Source organism: Artemia franciscana, chromosome 2 (assembly GCF_032884065.1).
Source record: "Artemia franciscana chromosome 2, ASM3288406v1, whole genome shotgun sequence".
In the NCBI taxonomy this organism is placed as follows: Eukaryota; Metazoa; Arthropoda; class Branchiopoda; order Anostraca; family Artemiidae; genus Artemia; species Artemia franciscana.
Genome location: NC_088864.1, coordinates 58,182,700 through 58,209,185, shown reverse-complemented (window position 1 = coordinate 58,209,185; position 26,486 = coordinate 58,182,700). Strand labels below are relative to the sequence as shown.

At 36.8% G+C, this 26,486-nt stretch overlaps 1 protein-coding gene across 1 annotated transcript in view; it reads left to right on the top strand.

Annotated features, from left to right (window-relative positions):
* Nucleotides 1–25,298, top strand: part of LOC136035314 (organic cation transporter protein-like) — a 46,257-nt gene extending 20,959 nt beyond the window's left edge. Inside the window, exons 4-8 of the mRNA XM_065717027.1 lie at nucleotides 2,575–2,729; nucleotides 9,708–9,876; nucleotides 15,262–15,427; nucleotides 21,918–22,027; nucleotides 25,067–25,298. Coding sequence (XP_065573099.1) covers nucleotides 2,575–2,729; nucleotides 9,708–9,876; nucleotides 15,262–15,427; nucleotides 21,918–22,027; nucleotides 25,067–25,298 — 832 coding nt within the window. The remainder of the gene's footprint in view (nucleotides 1–2,574; nucleotides 2,730–9,707; nucleotides 9,877–15,261; nucleotides 15,428–21,917; nucleotides 22,028–25,066) is intronic.
* Nucleotides 25,299–26,486: the final 1,188 nt, after the last annotated feature.

The window sequence follows — 26,486 nt, the reverse complement described above, 5'->3', positions numbered from 1 at the left end:
CAGTCAAAATTTTGACTTTTGAGGTGCCAGTATACCCTTTGCCCAGAAAATATTCACTAGCTCACCCCTTAATAAATGGTGCCAACAAGAAAAAATTATTGGATCCTTGGACAATACAAAATTCCATCTTTTTGTAGATAGAAAAATTAAACACAAACTCTTGGGTTCACTGATTTGCTGAACCTGATCACTTTCATTAAGATCGTACCTCATTCTACCATTTCTCCACCTCCTTTTCTATTGCTATACGAATTTCTTTGTGGCTATAACTTTTCACAAATAATTTACAACCTAACAGTTTGTAATTTTTGAATTCTAATCTAATTTTAAGTAAATATTTTGATTATTTACTTTTTTTTATAGGTGAACTTTTTCAAAATTCTGTTTTTACTGCTAGTAAAATTCTTTTTTGCTGGTCGTTCATTGCCATGGACAGTTTAAAAAAGTTTTACGGTTCAATCAAATAGCTCTTGTATCTGAGGAATCGCTTGTAATACGCTGAAATAAGAAATCAAATTTTAGTGCTGAGCATGTGCGTCAACTGGGGTAGTCCTCTTTACATATTGGACGATTATTGCTACGTTTTAAGTTTTATCCTCAGTCTTAACTTTCATTTGAAAAAATTGTACTTTATTTATTTTTTTATTCCTGTTGCTCATACTCTATTTTGTTGTATATTTTTGTTTGTTTAAAATAAGTACATTTACAAAAAAAAATTTAGTGTGTCGTCTCAAATATTAAAAGTCAGACATCGCAAATAAATACAACCAGATCAGTTTTCTTATTTTTTGTCTCAATGGAGGCTACTTTGGCCCTGTCAGGCCTCACTTGGCCCAAGGACTTACGATCGTAAGTTTCCTACTTATCAAGGTGAAAAATTTCATAGGCCCGTGTCTTGCCTCCTTAACAAGTCTTCCCTTCCCGTTACAAATGTATGGCCCTCTTGGCCCAGTAACGATTCTTTAAAGTTACAAGCCAGTCCGAAAAAATGGTCCTTTGTGCGTGTCAATTTTGGAGGGGGACTTGCTTCCAACCTAATATATTTCGTGTATATTAGGGTCTATTTAGACCTGGAACTTACAGCTTTAAATTTATATTTGTTCCGAAAAGGCGGTTTTGGCCTTTTAAGGACTTAGTTTTCAGGCAAGTCAATTATTTTCTGCTTTTTTATGAGTTGGCCCAGGGCTTGCACCATGAAAGGGCCCTTCTAGCGTCCCATTTTTGGGGATTCACACGTGCACAAAATAATTTTTCGTATATTAGGTACTCCTTCACCAAGGGACTTGTGATTTCATGTATCAAGCCGTTCAGAAAGAGTTTTCCGGCCTTTTTTCAGACCCTAGTTTTGGATGAAGCAATGCTCAATTTCAGTTTTTCTATATGCATTTGGTGCTCCTTAGGCCAAGGACTTAAGTATAAAAGTTTCGATCAAACGCAAAAGAAAGTTCTCAAAAGGGGCGAATATAGAGCAAAATCTAAGAGGGGGAATGTGACAAAGGCGCCAATGAGCAATTTTTTTTGGTGGGGGGGGGCTCAAAGTGACAAAGGTGCCAATAATTGAACAAATAGACGAACTTATTCTAAAAAAGAGTGAAAAAAGCAAATAAAACAGCGAAAAGAGGCACCGGAATAGATGTTGGGGGCAGGGCCCCCAGACACCTGGATTTGCTAGAGGTTTTGGTCCTATTTTGAGGAAAATTTGCCTCCTAAACCAATCAATTTTTGTAGTTAGGCTCCTCTTGGCAAAACAATTTACGCAATATTTTAATAACTTATAGTAGGAAAAATTCGTCCTTTTTCCAGGACCACTAATGATTTTCCTCTTCCACCAATTAAATTCATGGTCCTCTTATACCAGAGAAAAATGGTGCAAGATCGGACATACCCGCCATTTCTACTATAAAACCTATCTCTAAACAGTTGACAATTTGTGTGATTTATTGATTTACATCCCTTTCCCCAAGGGTTGTGGAGATCCCATTTTTCCAGGTGGCAAATTTGTTCCACCACTTTGTTATTCTGAGGGAAATGCTTGTCTAAAAACTTTTATCGAATGTTTTTGGCGTTAGAGGGGGTGGGTAGCAAAAAAGGCAACTGGACAGGGTTGTTTATCCTTGATCATATTTGGTTCCTTAAAAGGTCATTAAATTCAATTTCGATCAAACTAATCCCCTTACAAGTTTTTCCATCCCTGTTTTGGATACAAAATGACAAGGGAAAAACAATACGTTGAATGAACATGGCTCTGTACAACGGCTGTTTGCAAAGGCCAGATTGTTACCTGTTCTAATGGCATGGACCCTCAATAAAAAGGATGTAGAAATGATGAGCTTTAATGTTTAGTTTTTATTAACATCAACTTTGCCCCTGACGGGTAAGCATCGACAAAATGTATGTTAGATGTTTAGAATCAGCTTAAAAATCATTTTTAAAAAAGGTACATGCCGTTTGTAAGGAAATATCTGTTCCCTAAGGGTCCCGTAACTACCGAGAAGGATCGCCCTTTACTTTATCACCATGTACCTTTTGACCTTTGTTTTTTACTTGTTTTCAAAATTGACTTTTTTCTTTTAGGATTGGCAGACTTAAAACCTTTATAATTGTTGTTGCAATCGCCGCTATAGCGCAAACTGCTGCTGCTTTCTCAGTTAACCCGGAAATGTTCTTTGTCCTCCGTTTTTTTGCTGGAGCATCTATCATTGGGTTATATCAGATCCTGAATGTTCTTGGTAAGTCAAATTATAATTCAAGGCATGTGTGCCTCGCCCTAAGAAAAAGATATTATCAGCAAGTTCACTAGGAATGGTACTTTCTCGAGGTAAAAGACAATTGTTGCTAACGTTTGATAATCAAAATCTCTAAGAATTCCTAGCGTTGTAAAAATCTGGAGTAGAAATAGAAATTTTCAATTTTCTTAAATTACAGTGCTTTAAAGAATCGCCATCCGAGAGCGTAGATTTGAGGCCGTCGCAATGAACATTCCTAAGGATGTTACCGAGGCTCAAGTTTAGCTCGTACGCCCCTCTGGTGACGAAGTGAAACGTCTTGTGAACTCCCTCTCCGTCAAACTCCTGCTCAAGGATAAGGGTTCCCTCGATGCCGCAGCTTAAAACAGTCTAAAAATGGGCCACATGTCCTTCAAATCGAACATTTCCAGTCTGTGCCAAAATTTTGCTATAAATGTCTGTCGCTTGACCATATTACAAAGGACTGTACCGAATTTAAACCAAAACGTGTTATGTGTGCTGGAAACCATGGAACAGTGGAGATCACCCTGCATTTCGCCTTAGTTATTCTGCTCTAAAAGTGATCATCAAAGCAAGTAAATAACGGTGACAAGTTTATCGATATATTCTCTTAAAATATATGGGCACAACTTGGCTAAGTTGCAGTTTCTGTATGATTGAATCTTGAAACGTGACATTGAATGCGTCCAAAAACACCTGCTTAAGAGTGAAAATATTAATATTTTCCATCAAGTGCCAAATAAGACGTACCTGTTTCACCCTGCCAAGAGGTCCTTGGCAGTGGGTCGTCCAAGCGGAGGCCTCACTGTCATTGTCAGTAATTATCTGAATAGGTAATTAACTTGATGCCTGTCAGTTTTTCTATGGCTGTGAAGTTTGCCTGTAGAAAAAGCCTTGTTCTCGTGGACGTTTATTTGCCATCAGAGCAACAAGATAGTATGCGGGGACTTTAACTGTAGCTCACAAAATCGTAGATTGTTTTCTAGATTTCAATATAGTCTTCCTCCGTCTTATACTCAAGTACATAAATAAAATCAGCTTACTTTTAGTCACCAGGCATCCGGCTCAACTTTTGACACAGATCATTTTTTCGCGAATTTCGACACAAGAGGGAGCTCAGTGTTAGTCGACGATGAAGCTGCATATAGTAATCCCCTCAAAATCCAGCTATCAGTCCCGTTCCAAGCTCTGTTCTTTAGTCGTTCTGAACAAAACTGGCGCAAAGAATGAGAACAAAAAAAAGTTACCACCACCTTATACCAAAGTTACCTGGATTTTATACTAGGTAAGATAAAAGTGTCATTTTGCTTACTAACATTTGGGTGTGAAAAGGATCTTGTAGCACTCAATATTTTTTGTGCCGAAATTTTCCATGCGTTAAAATATTCTGATATAAATCAGTACCATTTTCCGGCGTTCGTACAGGCACGCGTAAAAGAGTTTGGGACAATCCTTGTGTGAAACGTGCAAAATATAAGACCAAATTCCCATACTGACTTTGGCGCGATTGCGATAAACCTTCTAATGGACCATGTTTTTCGAGATACCAAAAATGATTACAATTGAGTTGCGGACTAAGCTCAAGCTCAAAACGTTGGAAATGCTTCTCTTGAAGTTAGACATAATCCGATAAAACTGTAGCACTTATGAAATCAGTCCTAGCCACCCCCTATGAAACATGACCAACTAATTTCAGAGAGGGATTGGGTTACCCATTAAAACCGAATTTTTGTTAATCGTGACAAATCCCTTAATCCCAAATTTGAAGCAAATTTGCGACAATTGTTTAGTTCGTCATGATTTAACCGATTAACCGTGAACAATGCATCTTCTGTAGTTTAGATCGTAGCTACATCCATGAAAGATAAAAAATCGTGTTGTACTGACGAGATAGGTTCCGAACAACTGTATTTGGCCTGTATGAAGAGAATTTGGACATATCTCCACTATTTTTTGGGACACTCGTCGTTTTAAATTAGGGCACATTAGGAATAAGAGAGGCATTTACTCATAAGGCAATGACGAGCCAAGTCTCAGCGGGTGTGTCTGAACCTCCTTTTGGTGCCCAATTTCCTGGAGACCATTGTTTCGTCAAAGTACTCTGAAACCTTTTTTTGCCAAACTCTACCTGCTCATAGCCTCTTCTTTCTCTTTGTATTCCAAGATTTCAGATCATATACTTCTTTTATTTCAAGTAATACAAAAGTATAAAATAAGGAACTGAATCATTGGCACAACCTACCGGTATAACTTCGAATAATACAAAAGTAAAATATAAGGAATAAATAATTGGCAGAATCCCTTTGGAACACTGAAAAATTTACTTGCACAAGACACACCAAATGGATGATGTTTAAATAATGGGTAACAAGTTTAAGCTCCTCGTATTCCAGAACGAAAAAAAAAAATGTTTGCCAGTATGTTGGCTAGTATAAAATTCTGCTTAGGTTAATTATGCTCAAATGTATGAAAAGAAATGAATGGTAAGTAACTTATTTGATTGTTGTCTGAATATTATCGCCTTGAAATCCTTCAAAACACATAGTTAGATCAGCTGACTCTTTCTTCACTGGCAAGTTAAGCCAAAATTGATTATTCCACTCATCAGAAATGTGTGTGGACTGTCTCAGAATTCTTTGTTTTTTTTAATCTCTCTTGGACCCTTGACGTTCTATGGCAAACATTTTATGCCTGTTCTGTTTGAGAAAGCCAAAACGTTGTAAAGTGTCGTCGAAATCATAAAGTAGGTCTTTCTGACCCTTTTGAAAATTAGCCTGGACAATTCTCTTCAGCACAACCGATTCATTTTAGAGGCACTTTTTGTTGCTCTTTCATTTTTCCAAACAAAGTATGTCGTGCCCAGAATTTTCATTTGAGTGCTTTTTTCTAAAATTTTGCATCAGGGTTACTAGATACCTCATATACTCGACAACAGCCTGATTTTTTGTTTTCTCTTCAATGCAACAATAGGTAGTGTCTGCTGTCATATGTGTTTGAACCTTGGTAAGGTACTTCAGTCTGATGGTGTCGGGTCCCCAACTCTGATTCACGATACAAACAAGGGCACTAAGCATAATCCAACTTTAATCTTGGACTGAACAATTGTCACACCACAAAAGAAATTTTTTCACTTCCCACAGATCATTCATTAGACTATATATGGTTGAGACCACATCAAAAGCAGTTCTGCCGTAAATGGCTTCATGCCACACTATGCAATGCGCGATTTTGGAACACTTCTTGATTTCACAGAACCCAAAGTCTCATTGAAGACTACTATATGGAAAGTAAATCATGAATCCTTGATTTTGGGTACAATGGGTAGTAAAAGTACTTTTTGTATACCTATACCGTACACCGCTTTTTCCGTCATAAGAGCTTGTTACGCCTCTTTTATTAGCTACTCTTGTGCCTTTCGTGCCATTTGCTTATAGTTGTCCATTACCTCCTTGTCTGATTCAATTAGATGCTAATTTTTACCTGCTTTTTTCATAGTATCACAAGACTCAAATGTATCACTCTGTGGCTTATCATTTTCAAAGATACGTTAGTGGTATGCATGACAGCGGCATAAAAAGCACGTGAATATTTTTAATTTGGATAGTTTTTCTTAAAAGCATTGAGCATGAACTGAACAGTGGCTTCTCTCAGTAAATATCTCACACCTGGACTGTTTACGTCGAGGATGTTGTGGCTGGCTTGGTCTGAAGGACTCAATATGCCACTCGACAAGCTCTTTATGCACTGTCTCTTTGCCGTTGCTTTGTCCACCACGACTCTCCTTAACTTGAAAAGCCAAAGACTCCTTGAAAAATCTTCCAGTAGATCTTCTCAATCCGCTTCATACTGGAAAATCCCAGCATCCACATAAATCATTTTCATCATGCAATTACAGGTAATGGTTCTCTACTGCCATCATCACAAGACTTCAGAGGTAAAAATAGTTATAACTCATCTTTTTCTTAGGTGGTAGACAACCATCCACTTTCACCCTTCTCCTGTCTGGTAGTCCAGAGCCGAGTATTCGCCATGTATATCCTTCAGCATTTCTATACGTAACACTGAACATTTCCTTTTGTAGTTAGCCGGACATCTAGGGCTCTTTGATTTGGCTTTGTCTTTACTTGCTTTTCTTCAATTGTGCTCTTCTGCACTACTGAGCACATGATTTTTTGTTTTCTTGCTTTTTGTGTCGCATTATTTCTAAATTCTGCTACTCTCACTTAAACTTTGCTAAACTGCTAAAGCCTCATCTGAAGCAATATTAGAAACTTCACCGTGTCTGAATAAGCCTTTAAATTTCTAGTCTTTAGAGGCACCAGTGGAAACCATTTAGCTTCTCATCTTTGGGGTGGTGTGAAATTTGAACATTGCGGTGTTATTCTTAGAATACTTCAGTTTCGTCGCTACACACAATTTTCAATTCGTCCATTTCTCGTCTTTTCCATTGTTTGAGTATAGCGTCTAAGGATTTTTGTCATAAAACAAGCTCTGAACAATGTCCAAATCAAGTATATATCAATTTTGCAAAAACTTAAGTTCACTTGCATTTAGGCACAGATATTTATTGGTTTCTTCATCGCCATTATTATGAGGGACCGATACTCTAGGGTACATTGTGCTCTCAATCACTTTACAACAACTTTTACTAGTTTTCAAATATGATGAATATCCTGATATTCGGTTGATTTTTAAGCCAAAAAGGAGACACATGCCAAATATGCCAGGAGTCCAGAATAACAGGTTCAGAAAGGAGACATGTGCTCTGCACGTGTCTCCTTTCTGGCCATGGGATCCACGTCGAAAAGTGGCGTATGTCTTTTTTATCTTCATAACGGTAGAAGATAGAACAATTCTGACTGCATGACTCAATTCCTCGAGCTGATGAAACATACCCAACTCATTTTGGACCAAAAGGGCTTATGCAACCGTTTTAAATATAACAGCTGGGTTTGTGTTAGTGAACAACTATATTATCTGTTCTAATAGAAAATTGTTGGCATGAACTAGGACGGCAGAAAAAAAGCTTTTGATCAATTGCTGACCAAACAAAATTAAGGATCATGAAAAATTACATCGAAAAGCAAAACTTGGTCCCTGTTTTACGTCTTATATTCTTGGTGCTAGCCGATCACAACTATTAAAGGGGGGCTTGGGTGCAGGAGAAAAAGCCTAAACCTTCTTATGTCAACTTTTTACGACAATTGTATGATTAGCACACCTTCTTTTTCTTCTTAAAAAAAGAAAACTTTTAGAAAAGAATTTCCGTAGAAAAGGGCTTTTCCTAATACGAAATGCTTTTTGACTGTGATGATGATGAGTAGCATAAAGATGAATTGTCGTTTATTTGAAGTTCAAGTTAAATTTTAATCTAAGCTAATATCTATAATTACTAAGAATACCTTAATATTTACATGGACAACCCTCGCCTGAATGATTTCATAGTGGAAAATATACTTTTTTGCCTGTATAATATTGATTTCAGTATCCTGAGCAGAAAAAATAAATCCCTTCGAATTGACAGAATAACGAGACAATAGCACACTTATTTTAGGTAGAACTTTACCTGGGAATTCGTACTGGGAAAAACTAGCATAAGCTGAATGCCCTGTTACCAGATCTCTTTAAACCCATAACTGAATGGTATAGAACACATTCTCAAGAAAAAACCTCAGGCTTGAAATGACTACTGCAAATATGCCTGCAATATAAAAGGGAATACTCTATACCCCTTGAGCATCAATATTACAGGCTTGATCACAATATGTTCTTCCCACTGAAAGAGATTTTAGGGGCACACCCCCTCATTTTTTGGCCTTGGCCCTGATTATCAGGTAAATTTTGTTTTTGATTCTTTCTTTTGCCAGATTAAATAATTGCCATTTTTGGTTCTCTCTGTTTCACCCTTCCCCTTTATTCTTAAATTTTGTAATCTTTGGCACTCCTTTTTTGCGTAATATTCTGGATAATTTCTCACTTGCTCTCTAATTAGCCTTGAGTTGAAACTGCGTAGTTAGGATGGTCCCTCTTAACCAAAATGTGTCTTGCTGTATCTCTACTGGTTATGGGTGGGACAAGACCACAACACTGAAATCACCAAAAGAAGAACTCACACAATCTGTGGCGTGTCAGAGTTGATCTTGGCATCGCGGTGCCAGAAAACTTAAACTAGTGGCTTCAGGAATGACCCTGGCGGCCTATTAAATTGCGAATATTGGTGGGAGAATAGTCCACTAGAAACCATGGACCGTCTTGATCACGATATTAGACCTTAGTGCCATAAGTAGTGGCCCTGGTGGTCTATTACCATGTACACTCGTTGCACTTGGAACGAAAATCCTCCATATGGTTCTGAAGGAGGACCCACGAAAAGCAGAAAAGCTTGTCCCTAAACATATGCTTCGAATCTTCAGGTATGATCTCGTCCCAGGAAAGAGACCAACCTCCCAGTAATCTTAAGGCATATGTGCACTAGAGTTGCCATAACCAGGTAACGCAATTTTAAAAACAACTTTAATTTTTAAATGTGCATGATTACAATTTAATAATAATCTAAAGTAAATCAAATATGCTAGAAGCATTTTTGTGCTTAATTTTGGCTCATTTGTCATATTTCAGATTATCCACAGAATCCATTATCCCATGTCTCTCAATTCTGAGCTTAATTGAGACTTCTCCGTTAAGGTATGCATGAATTTATGCTCTGTGTTCATGGGCGTTTTTACAGACACACCGGATAAAAAATCCAATTGGAAACCTCGTTTGAGCATGCTGGGTGGAAAAAGTACAATTTTGTCGGCATTTCATTAATTGAATTATTTTGTCCGTAAAACACCAATGAAAATGTGGGCTTAGAGTCTTCCCATGATATGTTTGTTCGGTTATTCTTGTAATTCATAAACAGTTTGTTTCCTTTTGGTCAACACTTTCCGTTTTAATAAGGATACACTCTTTTTTTAGGAACTGAATTTGTTGGAAGTGAATTTCGTTTGAAATTTGGATTTATACAAAACATTTTCTTCGCCATTGGCTCCTGCTCCCTTGGAATTGTTGCAATTTTTGTAAAAGATTGGAGAACTTTGCAGCTAATATATGGTGCACCTGGCTTCTTGTTGCTTTCGTACTGGTGGTAATAATTATTTTCTTTAAGTTTTTACACAAATTACCATATAAATGACCAAGGTTACGTTCTTTTTAGGGTGGAGTTTATTCAAAACCTTTTTAAGTACTAAAAATGATATTTAGTCTAATTACTATCTGCTAACCAGTTAAATAGTGTACAAACTTTTGTTTCTGATGAAAATATCAACTCAGCCTAAAGAGTAAGGTAATAATGATGAGAAACCTCAACTGTATAGTAAAAAGTAAGATTTTCCAGAAGTGATTATATTAAACCAATGGTCCCAGAATGTCGGAAAGGGGATCATTCCAACGGGAATTAAAATTTTCAAGTGCCCTTTCCAAGTGACCAAAAAGATCGGAGGGTTGCTACGCACCTCCCATGTTATTTTTCCACAAAGCCGTCCGATCAAAATTTTCAGATAGCCATTTTGTCCAAAAGAGTTGAAAGGTCTAATAAGTATATTTTTTGGAGATAGCATGACCGCCACAGCCCTTGGGGAAAGGTCTTTAAGCTATGGAATTTGCTCAATGTTTATGTATAGTGTTTCTTATTTGGAAGTATGCATGCATTTTTTGGTTTGGAGGGGGGATTTCTGGGGAAATCTTTCACAGGTATAATTTTTCATAGGTAGGGAAGTTTCGGGGGGGGGGGTAAATTTTCAGGTGAAATTCTACACTGGGGAAATTTCCAAGAATTCCTATACGAATTTTTTTATTTGCCTCTATTTTTCTTTCTCGACTCAGTTTTACATGGAGAGATTTTATTGGTAATTTTAGCCTTGTCCCACCTAAGTATTTCTAAAATCTCGATACCCCCACGGGATGTTTAAATTTTGTTACTCAAAATTTTACGTGTATTCCCCTGAGGAAACCTAAAACGCCATTAGTTTAGTATCTCTTTCTGGGGCTTCCACTAGGCATACCTTATTCTGATGAAAAATACTGTCTGTATACAACACCTTTTTGTACACTTTAGCCTATTACATCATTGCAACACTATTGTGCATCTTTTTTGTTCCTTAAGTGCATATGAATGTGACGTCATTTACGTGAAAACTATTTTTTCTTTCTTCGAAATTAAGGCACTAAAGTATTGTCCGCCAAAGGGTGCGTGTCCTGTCCGTGAGCTATCAAAATATTGCCATGCCACACCGGTAAGGCCTGTCTCCCTCGTTGGGAATCACGAATCTAGAGGGTCTTTTATTTGGGGAGGGAAAAAACTTTTTCCATGTTGGGGGAGACGGGTTTCCGGCATTATTGAAAAAAAGGACCGGAAAGTAAATAGAATAAAAGTTTTTTCAACTGAAAGTAAGGTAAAACATTCAAACTTAAAACAAACAGAAATTTTTGCATATACTAGGGGGGTTGCCCTTTCGTCCCTACCTCACTCTTTACGCTAAAGTTTGATTCTTTGTCCCAATTCTCTGAGAACGATTCCCGGATCACAAGGGAGGTTTAGTTAAAATAATAAGAATTAGTTTTTTAAAATACTAAAAACTTTAGCGTGAAGAGCCAGGTACTGAGGAAGGGCAACCTCCTTAATTTACGTAATTATTTCTGTTCGTTTTAAGCTTCCATTTTGCTTCTTACTTTCAGTGAAAAAAACTTGTTTTTGTTGAATCTGATAATAAAACCGGAGTCGTCTAAGATATGAACATGGACTTTAGAAAAGGAAAAAAATTACAACGCTCATTATCATGCTGAGTAATTTGCTTTGATGAATGCTTTCCTTTACAAATTTCTGAATGATAAAATATTTCAATTAAATATTACTGAAAATAGAATAAAAAAAGCTAAACTAAAATTAATACTAAAATAAGGAAAAAGCACTATACATAATCCTAAGAGTATCAGAAATTCGAAGAACATATGTTGCCTATTAATTTTTGCCAATTTGGCATATGCTCTTTTAACTACTCCTAATAGCACATGCTTTTTGAAATATTCTTTATTTAAGAATTCAAAAATCTTTATTTAAGAAATATTTTGTGCATAATCGTAATTTTTCCTTTTTTTTGGGGGGGGGGGGGCAAAGGTATAGCTGATGCCACCTGTTATGATGTATATTTTAAGATTAAGATGTATGAATAAATTTACTGAAAATCAGATTTTAAAAATAATAAAATAAAAGATATAAAAAAAATTATTTCGCAGAATCCTGAGAACCCCGAAAGTTATTTTAAAAGTAATTTTTCTTTGTAGCTTATGCTACTTTTGGCTGATTTGGCATCTTATGTTTTAATACCCTTTGTGCTGTTTTGGTTCTTGGTTTTTGGGCCACTGCTATCGAACATCAGAGGCAACGCTACAGTTTTGCCTATAGTAAAGGCCATACGGCTCCAATATTATTTTCCATAGATAATTCATATGGAAGGGGTAGTCGTACAAACTTCGGAGGGCCTCACTCGATAGGAAATCAGAAGTTCCAGTGCCCCTTTTAAGAGTCAAAAGTGATCTTGGATCAACTAGCCCCCCACACCACTTTTTCCCCAAATCTATCAGATACAAATTTTGAGATAGATATTTTGTTAAAAATAATTCAAAAGTTAGATAAAATATTTTGGTGCTGAAACAACCCCACAGGGCCCGGGAGCAGACGTTGTAAGTTATGCCCTGGGGGAATACATGGTTCAATGGAAGGAATGCTCATATAAACTTCATAGAGGGCTGGTTTGATTTGAAATTTTAAGTTCTAGTTCACTTTTTAAGAGTAGAAAGAGATCAGAGGGCAACTGCCCCTCCCCCAAATGCTTTTTTCCCAAAATGAATCAGATAAAAAAAAATCGCATATGCATTTTCTTCAAAACAGTTCGAAGGACAGATAACAAAAACTCCGTTGTCGGCACACCCCCCCCCCCCCCAGGGCCCGGAAACAGGTGTTGTAAGATATGCCTTGGGGGCTTATGTGGTTCTTGTGGAAGGGATGCTCGTATAAACTTCAGAGAGGGTTCATTTGATCGCAAATTGAAAGTTCTAGTTCACTTTTCAAACAGTTCGTGGTAATGAACTGTAGTAAGGAGCGACCCGGCTCAATAGTAACCGAAACTCCAAAAAACGAAATTTTTATACCAATAGTTACATCAAAACAATCGCATTCTAATGTTTATTTTAAATAATGTAAAATTCATCAAGTTTAGTCTTACCAATCAAAAGTTGCGAGCCTGAGAAAATTTGCCTTATTTTAGAAAATAGGGAGAGACACCCCTTAAAAGTGACAAAATCTTAACAAAAATCACACCCTCAGATTCAGCGTATCAGAGAACACTACAGTAGAAATTTCAAGCTCCTATCTACAAAATTGTGGAATTTTGCATTTTTTGCCACATGACAGACCACGGATGCGTTTAGTTTGTTTGGTTGTTCGTTTTTTTTCCCCAGGGGTTATCGTATCAACCCAGTGGTCCTAGAATGTCGGGAGAGAGCGAATTCTAACGGGAATTAAAAGTTCTATTGCCCTATTTAAGTGACCAAAAAATTGGAGGGCACCTAGGCCCCCTCCAACGCTCATTTTTCTCCCAAAGTCATCGGATCAAAATTCTGAGACAGCCAATTTGTTCAGCATTGTCGAAAAACCTAATAACTATGTCTTTGGGGAAGATTTATTCCCCACAGTCCACGCAGGAGGGGCTGCAAGGTACAAACTTTGACCAGTGTTTAGATATTATAGTAATGGTTATTGGGAAGTGTAGAGACGTTTTCAGGGAGATTTTTTGGTTGGGGGGAGGGAATTATATGGGGGGAACTCTCCACGGAGGAATTTGTCGTAGGGGAAGAGAATTTCCATGAAGGGGGGCACAGGATTTTCTAGCATTAAAAAAAATATATGAAAAAGTTTTTCAACTGAAAGTAAGGAGCAGTATTAAAACTTAAAACAAACAGAAACTATTACGTATATAATGGGGCTCACTTTCTCCTAATACCTCGCTCTTTACGCATAAGTATTTTTAGTAATTTCAACTATTTATTCTACGTCCTTTGTGATTCAGGGGTCATTCTTAAGGAATTGGGACAAAATTTAAGCTTTACTGTAAAGAGCGAGGTGTTGACGGGGGGCGAACCCCCTCATATAAGTAGTAAAAACATACTAATATAGAAGTTTGTTATGCAAGTTAATTCGTAAGTTACATATATTTTTACGAATAAAAACGTTCGTAAAAAATTAAAAGTTCTAGTTCCCTTTTTAAGTAATCAAAAATTTTAGGGTAACTAGGCCCAATCCTCCGCTTCTGTTTTTTTTTTTCAAAATCGTTCGATCAAAGCTGTGAGAAAGCCATTTAGCTTAAAAAAAAAATTAATATGCAAATTTCGTTTTAATTATTTATATCCGGAGAGCCAAAATCAAACCGTGCTTTAATTCAAAACTGTTTAGAAATTAAATAAAAAAACTAGTTTTTACTGTTTTTTACTGTTTTAAAAAGTAGAGTTGATAGAAAGAGTTAAAATTAAGTGTAAAGAGCGGGGCGCTGAGGAGGGAAAAGCCCCTTTCATATACGGAGTAATTTCTGTTCGTTTTGAGTTTTAATGTCGCTCCTTACTTTCAGTTAAAAAACTTTTTTTTATTTAATTGGAACAAGAAATGCCTTAGTGCTTATATTAAAATATTTTGCTTATCTTGTAGAACCCCCCCCCTCTGCCATCAGAATAACACGTGCAACCATCTGCTTGGATATGATTCCATTCTATTGAAGTGAAGTATTCAGGTAACACAGGTCGACGTCATATGTGGTCCATAACGTCTTTCGAGGCCTCTCTTGCTTATATGTCCAGCATGCTAATGAAAAATCCAAGATACCTCCATCAATGGGTTCTGCTAATGTCAGTTATTAGGGATAACTTTACTAGTTCCCTAATGATTTTGTCTTAGAACATTCTGATGAATAAATACACAGAAACCCTTAGAGATTACTTGCTTTCAAAACCAGTAATTTTCTTTTCTTATTGCTGGTTAAGGCTCCACGCTTCGGTAGCATACAAAAGAAGTTGTATGGTATCTCTGTTCAGAAGCCACAGTTATAAGTGGCCTTGACTGGTCTCATGTCTCTCTTAGACATAGACACAGACTTTCCTGCTATATTACCCAGTGGAATTCTAAGAATTAATTAGATTTTTCCTTAACGCATTTTCAAATAGTCATTTCATCTCTGTGTTGTTTATCTCTTTCTGTGTTAGTGCCTGATTTTACTTGTGGATGTCTTTAAACTGTTGGAACTTCTGTTGCTGCCAGAGGAAATTGTTTGAGTGTTTCAGAAAAAGAATAGATAAACACAGAATCTCTCACTTCAGGGTAATATTGAGATCTTATCTATCCACTTTTGGGGAGTTTATATCCAGAGGTTAAAAATTTTGGCTTGGTTTGTGAATTGTTCTTAGAGTCTTATTTTCTGCGTTCCAGGCTTTTGCCCGAGTCGTGTCGCTGGCTCATAAACCAGGGTCGTCTTGAAGAAGCCAAAAAAATTGTAGAAATGGCTTGTAGAGTAAATAAGAAGACAGTGCCACAACATTTACTTTGTACTTCGTTGGATGGAACTGGTGCACTAGATTATGATGCAGTCGACAAGGTGAGTAGCATTGCTTATTAATACAGTGCAAATGCAAATTGGACTAAAAGAAGCTGCTCCTGAAAGAAATACGCTAATTGAACCTTACCAAATTCACTAAGACTAGGAATACATGAAGGTGAAGAGGTGATGTAGGGTAATGGGAAGATCGATCCGGTGGACAGTTTCACATACTTAGGTAGCATTATTAGCAAAGACAGTGGGTACAGTGAAGATGTTAAATGTACGATAGCAAAGGCCCAGGGTATTTTTTTCACAGTTGAAAAAAATTGGGAAGAATAGGAAGATAAGTCTGTAAACCAAGATTAGACTATTGGAAACTATTATGATGACAATGGTCACGGATGGTTCTGAAGTGTCGGTGATCGAAAAAATAGATGAGGAAATTCTAAAGGAATTCCAGAGAAATTTCTTACGGATTGTATTGGGTACCAGACTCACCAGAGGGGAGGATGTCTAAAAAAATTATTTATGATAAATTGGAACTTTCTGGGAGGGTGTAAATACGGATGCTTTATATAATTGGGATGGAGGAGAAGCATGCGTAGCTGTGTTGACTTCAGGTGAGATGGGGCTAAAATGACCTAGTAGTAATAGTAGTAGAGTCACCAGGGCTTTAGCTCATACGAGTCGACATCGTAGCTTAGACTTAGGGTTTCCCATCCATTTTTTTTATTTATTTTTTTTTATTATTATTATTTTTTTCGCAAAAACCTAGGAGAGGCTTTGATTAATTGAGTTGAATGTTCTAGAATCATTCCTTACGGCCAATTGCTTTTTGACACAACCCCCTGAAGGCCCTTTTTTAACACTTTTTGTATAGAACAGTCATAGATCTAAAAAGTTCAGCTTCGTGGTCAACATGACCATTGCAGCCCCATGGCTAATGACACAAAATAGCGCAAATAGTGTTATCAGATAGTGTTTATGGAGAAAAAAAGGCGTGTTTGGCATTAATCTCTATAAACGCTTGGGATCAAGTTGAAACTTTCTGAGACTGTTGAAGAAAACGTATGATATGATTTGCTCAAAATTTTTGAGGTATGATCCTCGAGATGGGACTCTTTAGGACGAAGTAGCAAGGCAAGAAATCATGAGGCCATGCGTCCTCAGGTTATCAAAACAGTGTATTTGCAAAATCTTGAGCGTGACTATACAGAATTACAATCAATAAACAATCAAACTTAAACAAACAGAATGTGCCATAAATAAGTAGTGAAATAGCGTTTTCAGTTATAATAATAATAATTTATTTCTTGCCCACAACAACACTATAAAAGTATTAAAATGTGGAGTACAAACAATTAAATACACACAAAAAAAGCAAAACATACAAAAAATGAAAAGTAATGACAATAGAAATTTTTTACGTTAATACAAAAAATTAAATAAACACACATAATAACGAGCTATGAAAAAAAATGAACATTAGATACACACAAAAAATGAAATTCAAAAAACACAAAGAGAAAAACAAATACACACACGAGGTCAAGGAAAAAAACGGATAAGACGGTGGTGAGGGGATAGGTGCGCAGAAGCTGTACTGCAGAGTTGTCTGTGAAGAATCTCCAACTTTAAAGTTATGTCAGGAACTGAGAATTTTTAACAAGAGTCCGGTTTTTTGTCCAAGGTGGAAGATACAGAAGAAATCTGCAAAATTTGAAATAATTTATCCGAATTCTTTTTAAATTACCATTATTAAGAAGGGGAAAAGACCTGAAGCATAAAGGACAGAATGATCACAGAAAGTAGAATAAAGTTTAGCCAGCGTACGTCTGTTATACTTCCCTCTATTTGCAACAATTTTTGCATAACCAATCTGAATCTTTTTACTTATATCACAAACAGTACGCTGACATAAGCTCGAAAGATTGTTAGTAATAGAGATACCAAGCCAACGAATACAATCAACAAGAGGGATAGTGAAGTTATTACAGTGAAGGGGAGTAGCAGTAATACATTATAGGGAAGAAACTCACATTTATCTATATTAATTGAAAGGCCAATATCAGAGAAAGCATCAGAAACTATAGAGACCATTTTGGAAAGACCCTTTTTGGGACGGCTAATCAGAAGCAAGTCGTCGGCATACGCAAGATAAGAAACATTAGCAAGACCAGAAAGGTATGTACCTGAAATCTTAGCCAGCACACTAGAAATACAAATCTTAAAAAGCATAGGGGACAGAACACCACCCTGCCTAACTCCTCTCCGCGTTCGTATAATAGTGTCTGGTGCAGATCCTAATTGAAGAAACGAATTTGAATACCAAAACCTAAGAAGCATTATAATAGAGAGATTGACCAAAGAATTATACAAGGAAAAAATGAGCTGACTATGGACCACACTATCAAACGCTTTCGAAAGATCCAAAGCACAAATATAAAGACCATTTCCTTTGGAAGAATTATCAGCCAATAGAGAAGACAGAATCCTATGTGCATGCTGACAACCCACCCCACTCCGAAAACCAAATTGGTTCTCATCCTCAATAATATTTTTAGTCAAAAATGGTAGAAGGATATACTCAAAAACCTTACTAATATTACCAAATACAGTAATAAGTCGATAGCAAGAACAATCAATCAGTGACTTTCCCCTTTTTAAAATTGACGAAACAGTGCCACACAGAAAACTCTCAGGTACGTATGAAGTACATAGACACATTTGAAAAAGAAGCTGAAAGTGAGATATAAGGGGGGTGCATTCAATCGGCATATGCATTTTAGAAATACCATCCTTATCTATTGAATCAGATTTTAAACTTTTAACAGCATTAATTACGGAAGAAAAAGATATGGGCACTATATGGCGTTGCGAAAACGTTGTACTAAAGAGGGGGGTAGGAAGGCGAGTATATACAGAATGCACTGAATAATTAATCACTGAAAAAATCGAAGAATAATGTTTATACCAAGCTGAAGTTGGAAGGCAATTACTTGTCATAGTTTCATCATTTATCTTGTCAGAATCGATCACTTTTCGCCAATCCTCCCTACTTACAGGGAAATCCATACCGCGGTAACGGGCCGACCTCAGATAACGTTTATAATTGGTTTTAGTTTTACATTTGATATCAGCGACACACCCAGAACTTGGCCGACCACATTCATTCATATCTGGAGCCATAATTTTGCTTTATTTTTTATCGACTTTAAACAAGGGTCAATTGACCAGATAGGTTTTTGTGTTCTTTTACGAATACATTGTCGAGGTACGGCAGCTTCTTCTGCCCTTTTCATACACATCACAAGATGGTTATAATAACAGTCAATATCGGCTTTACCATTCGTAGGTACCTGGCGCTGAAGAAGATGATATGGAACACGTATGGTAGAAAGCAGGGTTGTCAAGGTAGAGATGTAGTGCGGTATATTGGCTTTGCTCCAATTACTTTTTTCAAACCACTTCGCTTTTCCTCGCGAGCAATTGGTTTCCGATGGATCAATATCCATTGTAAATGTCGCAGAAATTGGCATGTGGTCAGTATCTTGCTCGTTAACATGAACAGAAGCAGAAGAAGAGATAGTACCAGGCGAGCAAATAATATGGTCAATATCACTTGTGCTTCCAGAATGATGAACATATGAAAAATTGTGGGATTTGGGCACAACGCGGTATGAAGGAAGACACTCAAAAAGCAGTTCACTTCTCACAGAAGATCGATTAATATCAGTATTTAGGTCCCCAATTATTATATACTGTAGAGAGTTTAACAGTACCGGATTCACAAGATTCTTAAGCAGACCACACGCCTTTCCGAATTTAGTTAAGGATCTGATCGAGTATCCTTCATATGTGAGTGAAGAGTTTATAAATACAATACTGCCGACACGCACAGCCAAAAAAAATTCGTCGGAGTAGAAGAGTACTGGGGAGGGTAGATGAATGTCCCGTTTAAAGACACAGGCTAGTCCACCGGAAGGGCGACCGCCAGTAGCTTTTGCTGGACTCAGGAACGCAGTATGGTGCTGACTTCGACGCAAAAAATTTAAACTTGAAGCAGTGAGAAGATGCTCCTGGAAACATACCAAATCGTAGGAACCGTACAACTCATCAATAACAAAATCCTTATCTTTGGTGCCATTTATATTGAAAGAAATAACTGAGATTGATGCACTCATGGTTGAAAGGCGGATTTGCACTTTATTCGATTCTTAATAACGGGGCAGGAAAAGCTATAGGAAGGGTGTTTTTGGCCGCAATTTGCGCAATTGGGATCAGCAATGCATGGCTCATCTATTGTTGATATGTGCGGCCCTCGACGATGAGCACATTTCGGGAGAACGCTGGGACAGGAGTACTGTAGATGGTCTAGTGATCGGCATTTAAAACAGCATTTGGGTAGGTCCTTAAACTCGTAAACAGGAAAAATTTCGTAGCCCACTCTGAGGCCATGCTTGAAAAACGTAGATTGCGCAAAAGAATCCAAAAACTCGATTCTCACAGACTTAGATAGGCCCAATCTCTTAGCATCTATGATACCATGTTGGCTTCCGAGTACCGTAATGTCAACGTCGGTAGGAATATTACGTGATATACCAAAAAACCGCTTGGAAACCACTTTTGTTGTAGTACCGGAGATTATGTTCTGGATAGACGAGCAGAAGTCCTCCATAGCAGACTTGTCCATATTAATATACCACTTGTCATTGATGGGCTTTACGCTACGTACTAATTCATGTCCAGTAATTTGGTCTATAGCAGCTTTTCGCTTAATAGGGTCAGATAAGGCGTCCGGCACCTTTGAGACGATAACTGTTGCATGCAAATCTAGCACTGAAGCCGGCTTGGGTAATTGAGGGAAGCTCAATTCATAATTGTCAAGTTTTGAAGACATTCCCAAAACAACTTGATGGAGCTCATTAAATTTTGAGAATAAAGAGGTGTAGGCAGTGGCAGGGTACTTCCGTAGGACGCTTTATGACGAATGTCGGAACATCAGTGTCAGTCTCTGGTAACAAGTATCGTCACTGGTAACAGGCATCACGCTGGTTCAATTAGTTCAATAATAATAGCTCAATATTTTTTTTTCTACAATTCATGCACAAATAGTTCTTTTGATAATCCTCTTATGTAGGTCAAGGTTACACGTCACTTTATCCTTAACCAGTTATTGCGAAACCTGGAATTATAATGAACTAATTTTCATTCGATGAGAGCTTATAGCCGAGTGTTGAAATAGTTCACAATTCTTAAGCTAAAAAGATATCTCATCTTTACATATTCACTTGCCATACTTTAAACATAGATTAAGAATAGAAACAAATTTAGTTTCAAAAGGAAAAGTTCTTTTATGTAAAGGTAAAAGAGTAAAGTTGTAACTTATGCAAGCACCAAGTCCACCAAACATAAGGAAGATACAGCCTGTCCCTCAACTCTAATGTTTAAGCTGAATTTTAAATACAATTAAATATAAAAAAGCAAGTTTTTTTTAACTGCAAGTAAGGAGCGGCATTAAAACTTAAAACGAACAGAAATTATTCCGTATATGAAAGAAGTTGTCCCCTCCTCAGCGTCCCGCTCTTTACGCTAAAGTTTGACTCTTTTTCACAGCTCTACTTTTTAAAACAATAAAAACTTTAGCGTTTAATTTAATTCAATTAAACCAGGCCTTCTTCAACTATGGGTTGCGACCCCAAATATGGTCGCGTAGCGAAATTCTGGGGTCGTGAGATATTCTAAACTTAAATATCTAAATACGGGATTTTATAGTATTGACACTCATCTCAGTGGGAAAATGGCTTGTTTCCCACCAGACAGTCTTGTTTTGATGGGACACTGGCCAGAAAATTCTTGAATTTACTCGCCGGCTTAAATCTTGGCTAATTTTATTGTGATCTGGCTTATCTTGTTATTGCAAAAAATACAATTTTGATGAAAAGTAGGACATATAATGATTGTAACTATATTCACTGCAATTTTTTTATTTAATATTTTTTTATGTTTCTAAACAAATTATAAAACTCTATAGCATCATATGTATATGTATATTGCTATCTAATAAATAAATCGTCAAAAGATATTTATTTATCTTTCTTTTGTATTTCTCTCCTTTTGTTCATCGTTCATCGCTAGAAAGTGTAGAAGGGGTCTTACGACCAGCAGTGTCAAACATTTCACCAAGATTTAATTTGTTATGCAATAAAAAACAAACAGACCCATCTCACTAAAGTTTTCCCTTTCATTTTAATTTAATCTGAACCACTCACAGGTAAGTATAATAAAGACAATTTTCAACTTTTTGCGGAATTTTTTTTTTAGATTTTTGTATGCTTCTAAACGAATCCTAAAGCTTTGTATTTCCATTTGTATATGGAAATATTTTCATATGTATACGGGAAGGAAGCCCCTCCCTTCCTTCCCGAAGTTGCACTTCGAGGGTTGCTTTCAACGCCCCTTTTCAGACGCCCGCGGTTTTGATTATTTTTATATGCGTTAAAATTTCTTGTAATTTCTAATCAACTCGGGATTCTCTCATTTCTAGAATGAAGCTAAATCAGGTGTATCTTCGAAAACAGCCACTACTGGAAGTATGCTGGAAGTACTGAAAAACAGGATCCTTCGCAAAAGGACTTTCCTTATGTTTTTTGTGTGGTAAGTACAAATTTGCTATAAAAGTTAAAATAAAAACCTTTTCGCATGCTGACCAATGGTTTGCGTTGCGCAAGTAATTATATTTAGATACGATACATTCGGTCGGGAGTGCAAATGCGTGGTTGGAGGGAAAATTATCTGACGTTTCCCATGTTTTCCCCCCAGATATCTCCATATACCCATTTAGAGGTGGGTTGACACTGGCTGAAATTACCGAGTCACACTATTGACCCCCCTTCCAACCAAAATTAACAGCGACGCCAGGACTCAAACCCCTGACCTCAGGATTTCAAGTCAGGGTCACTGATCACTCGGCTAGGAGGGTTCATAAGTAAAAATTGGATATAAAATTATTCGCCCCCTATAATAAAATTATATTTTATTTGCCCCCTTCATATTCAGAATTTTTTTTATGTTTAAGTTTTCACTTTAGTTGGATTTTTTTTCTCAAATTTTTTTTAAATTATATCCAAATCCGGCATGGAGATTAGGAAATGAACCAACGATTCGATATTTTGAATTCCAGCTTGACTCATTAGTGGCATATGTATTCATACATTTACTCCTGTTGTCATGTTTATTTACAATATTATTGTGAATTAATATTTCCGTGGTATAACTACAAAATTCTGTTTGTTTCTCAAAATGGTTCCAAAAATGTTAATATAACTAAACTTTTATTGCTGTTATAATGAATTTGCTCCTCCCGCCCTTCCACCTCGAAAAGAAAGCATTCTTACACATGGACTAAGCCTGCTGGTAGATGCGTAATACAAAATTGCCACAATTTTCTAATTAAAAAACAAAGAAGGTGTTAGTGAAACAAGGTGAATCAAAATACTAACATTACAATCTTGGAGGTATATTAAAGGGTCTTTCCAAAGTAGAACAATAAGACAGTGGTAAAGGTGGGCCTGTTGGTAAAGCATTTTGGCCTGTTTAGCTTAAATCTGGTAAAACAGCTGGTAAAATGTTGCTTATCGGAGCATCAAGGAGGCACACTCGTGCCTCTTTAAAGAGGCGAACCACGACAATGTTAAGCGATCTTCGGTTCCAGTGGTCACAGAGGGATGGGGAGGGATGAATTTTGTAGCCCGAGCTCCAACTAAGAAACCTGCCAAATTTCATCTCCCTCCGACTTTTTCTTCATGGGGAAAATCTGGCCGAAAATTTCGACCCACCAACCCCACCCCCCCCCCCCCCTTTAAAGTTGTCCGATCGGGCTGAAATTCACAAGTTAAGGTCCCCTAGGGCCCAGGAGCTTATCCGCGAAATTTCAGCTTGATCCGATAACTCCTTCCCTGTTTTCCAGAAACCACGTATAGCCACATAATGTTCTTGTTCTTTTTTTTCGCCACGCCTACAGGTCACAGCTGACATCGGATCTGGGTGTACGAAGACTCATTCGACGCAGAATTATCCGAGTAATTTTGCTTGAAAGTTTCGTCGGAAAATCTTAACCCCCCGATTTTCTAGCTTAGAAAAACCCCGTTTCCCCATAAAAGCCCATGTTAAGTTTTTTGTTGTTAAAAGTTACGAATTTCAACATTCAAGTACATCAAAATGATCAGCTCGACATGTTGAGACTGACTGAAAGAGTTAAAGAGGCTGCGTCCCAAAGTCGAACCTTAAAACGTGCACGAATTAGGAGAGGCAGTTGGGGGGCTGCCGCCCCCCAAACCCCCCGCTTTTAAAGACTCTTTTGTACAGTTTTTTTGTTGTTTTCATATTAACCCCCCGCTCTTGGCTTCGGAAAGGCCCTCTTTTAATTAACAAAACAAAAAACCTGGACAAAAGAGTCTTTAAAAGCGGGGGGGGGGGGGTTGGGGGGCGTCAGTCCCCCAACTGCCTCTCCTAATTCCTGTACGTTTTAAGGTTCGACTTTGGGACGCAGCCTCTTTAACTCTTTAAGAAAACGAAGTTGTTTTCATATTATTTCTGTACGTTTTTCTACAATCCATGGTGGATGTAGTTTAATAATTCCTGTACTCCTCGTACAGGAATTAGGACTGCCTCTCCTAATTCCTGTACGTTTTAAGGTTCGACTTTGGGACGCAGCCTCTTTAACTCTTTAAGAAAACGAAGTTTTTTTCATATTATCTTAGCTAAGGACTTTAGCATACTAAGTGAATACACCCGAATCAATGAACTCTACCACGCAGCATTTTCATATCGGAAGGATGCCCATTCGAACGGAAAGCGGTTCTTGTGCTCTTTTCAAATAGTATAAATATAAGTAAAAATTCAAGTTTTTTAACTGAAAGTAAGGAGAGACCTTAAAACTTAAAACAAACAGAAATTATTTCGTATATGATAGAGGCTGTTCCCTCCTCACCACCCCGCTCTTTGCGCTAAAGTTATTTTTTATTGTTTTAAAATGTAGGGTTGTGAGAAAGAGTTAAACTTTAGCGCAAAGACCGGGGCGTTGAAGAGGGGACAACCCCTTTCATATGAGGAATAATTTCTATTAAAAAGAAGGTCGTATAGGAATTATGTCAAAAATCCCCAGTGTAACATTCCCCCTGAAATATTCACTCCCCAGGAATTCCCCCCACGAAGGATTCCTCCCAATAAAATTCACCCCAAGCATCCCCCCCACTCCAAAAAAGGCTTTATGCTTCTCAATAACGAATACTATGTAAACAATGGACAAAGTCCACAACTTGCAGTCCTTCCCCAGGGACTGCGGGGGATTATTTTACACCTAAAGATATAGTTGTTAGATTTGTCGATGATGCTGAACAAAATGGCTATCTCAAAATTTTTGATCTATCTCAAATATTTTTCTTACTTTGTTACTGAAATTGATTTATGTACACTTTTTTGTCTGGAATAATTTATAATGATTATAATAATGAATTATAATAATGATTAATAAAATATAATAATAAATAATTTATAATAATCGTCTGGAGAAAAATTGTCTAGAATTTTTAATTACATTTACTGTCTGTTTGTCTTATTTTCTATTGTCTTATTGTCTATTGCTTATTGTCTTTTTGCAGCAAAGACAAGTATTAATGACTTTTATTTTATTAGGTTTTCAGTATCAATGTCATTTTATGGGCTATCTATGGTTTTAACCGACTTGAGTGACAACTACATTCTCAATTATGAATTAGCGATGTTAGTGGAAATACCATCCCATATAACGAGTATTTTCTTAGTTGGAATTCTTGGTAGGCGAACAATGATGTTTGGTTCGACCCTTGTAGGGGGCATTGGATGTCTTGCAGCTGGATTTGTTCCATCAGGTAGAGTAGCACAATAATTCATTGCAAGTTTAAATGCAATTTTTTTTTAATTATTTGAGAATTGAGAATCATGAGGGAGAAACCACTTACAGAATGAAATACAAACCGCCAAACATATACAAAACATCAAGTTTCATGAACCAGAACAGTATAACTAAATTTCTTCTATTTCTTCTATCCATTATTTTTTTTAGACGATTTTTTGATTACATTCGTCCTTCATTGTTCATATATGAACAAATGTGTGAGACATATGTTGCAATGCGGTTTTATTTGCTTTACTTTGATTGATAAATTTTTTCAAATGTCTTGAAATATTAAGCTACATTTTCGTTTAGCTTTATTTAGTAAAGTCGTGAAAAAACAGAATTTGGTTTCATATTTCAAACAATTTTGGTGTATAGTATTAATAGTTTAAGTTTAGTTAAGTTTAGTTAAGTTTAGTTAAGTTTTATTAATAGTTTAAGTTTTGAGATAATTCTAATTAACGTTACCTTGAAGAACGAGGGACTGTAAAGGGGATATCATTCTCATATACGTAATAATTTCTGTTCGTTTAATATATTTCCCTCTAGGCAAGCAGTGCCATCATAACATGTTTTTGAAGGGGGGCTTTCACCTTCTCCTAGATTTTTCACTACCTATCCCCTAGTTTTTTTAAATACCTCTTTTTTTATAGTTTTATTCAAAATACCCGTTCAGGTATTTTCATGGAAAAAATTGAAAAATATCAAAAGTTACTCCTCCCCCAAGTTTTGATATACATATAGATTACCCCATCCCCTAATTTTTGTGAATTCATACCCTTGGACTTAATAAATTATAACTAAAGAGCAGCAAGGCTACTGCACGGCTCAATTACCCAGTAGGATATCCGCGTTCACGAGACAAGACTAGGGATTCCCAGAAATAGGGAACCTATTCGTAGTCAACAGTTTTCAATTTGATTTTGTGAATTCCATTTATCGAGCAGGTATTCAACTGATAAACTCTACTTTAATTAAGAGACATCAATTATCGTTATTTACTTATTTTTTACGTTATTTTTATTTTGTTTTATTTTTTTTACGTTATCGTTACTTGTTTTTATATTTAGGTCAATGACTCAGAAAGGAAAGATTCATTAGTGACAATCTAGCAACACTCTTTTAGTATAGCAACTCAGCAGGCTTACAGTCTGGCCTTGGACAGAATTAAAACTAACA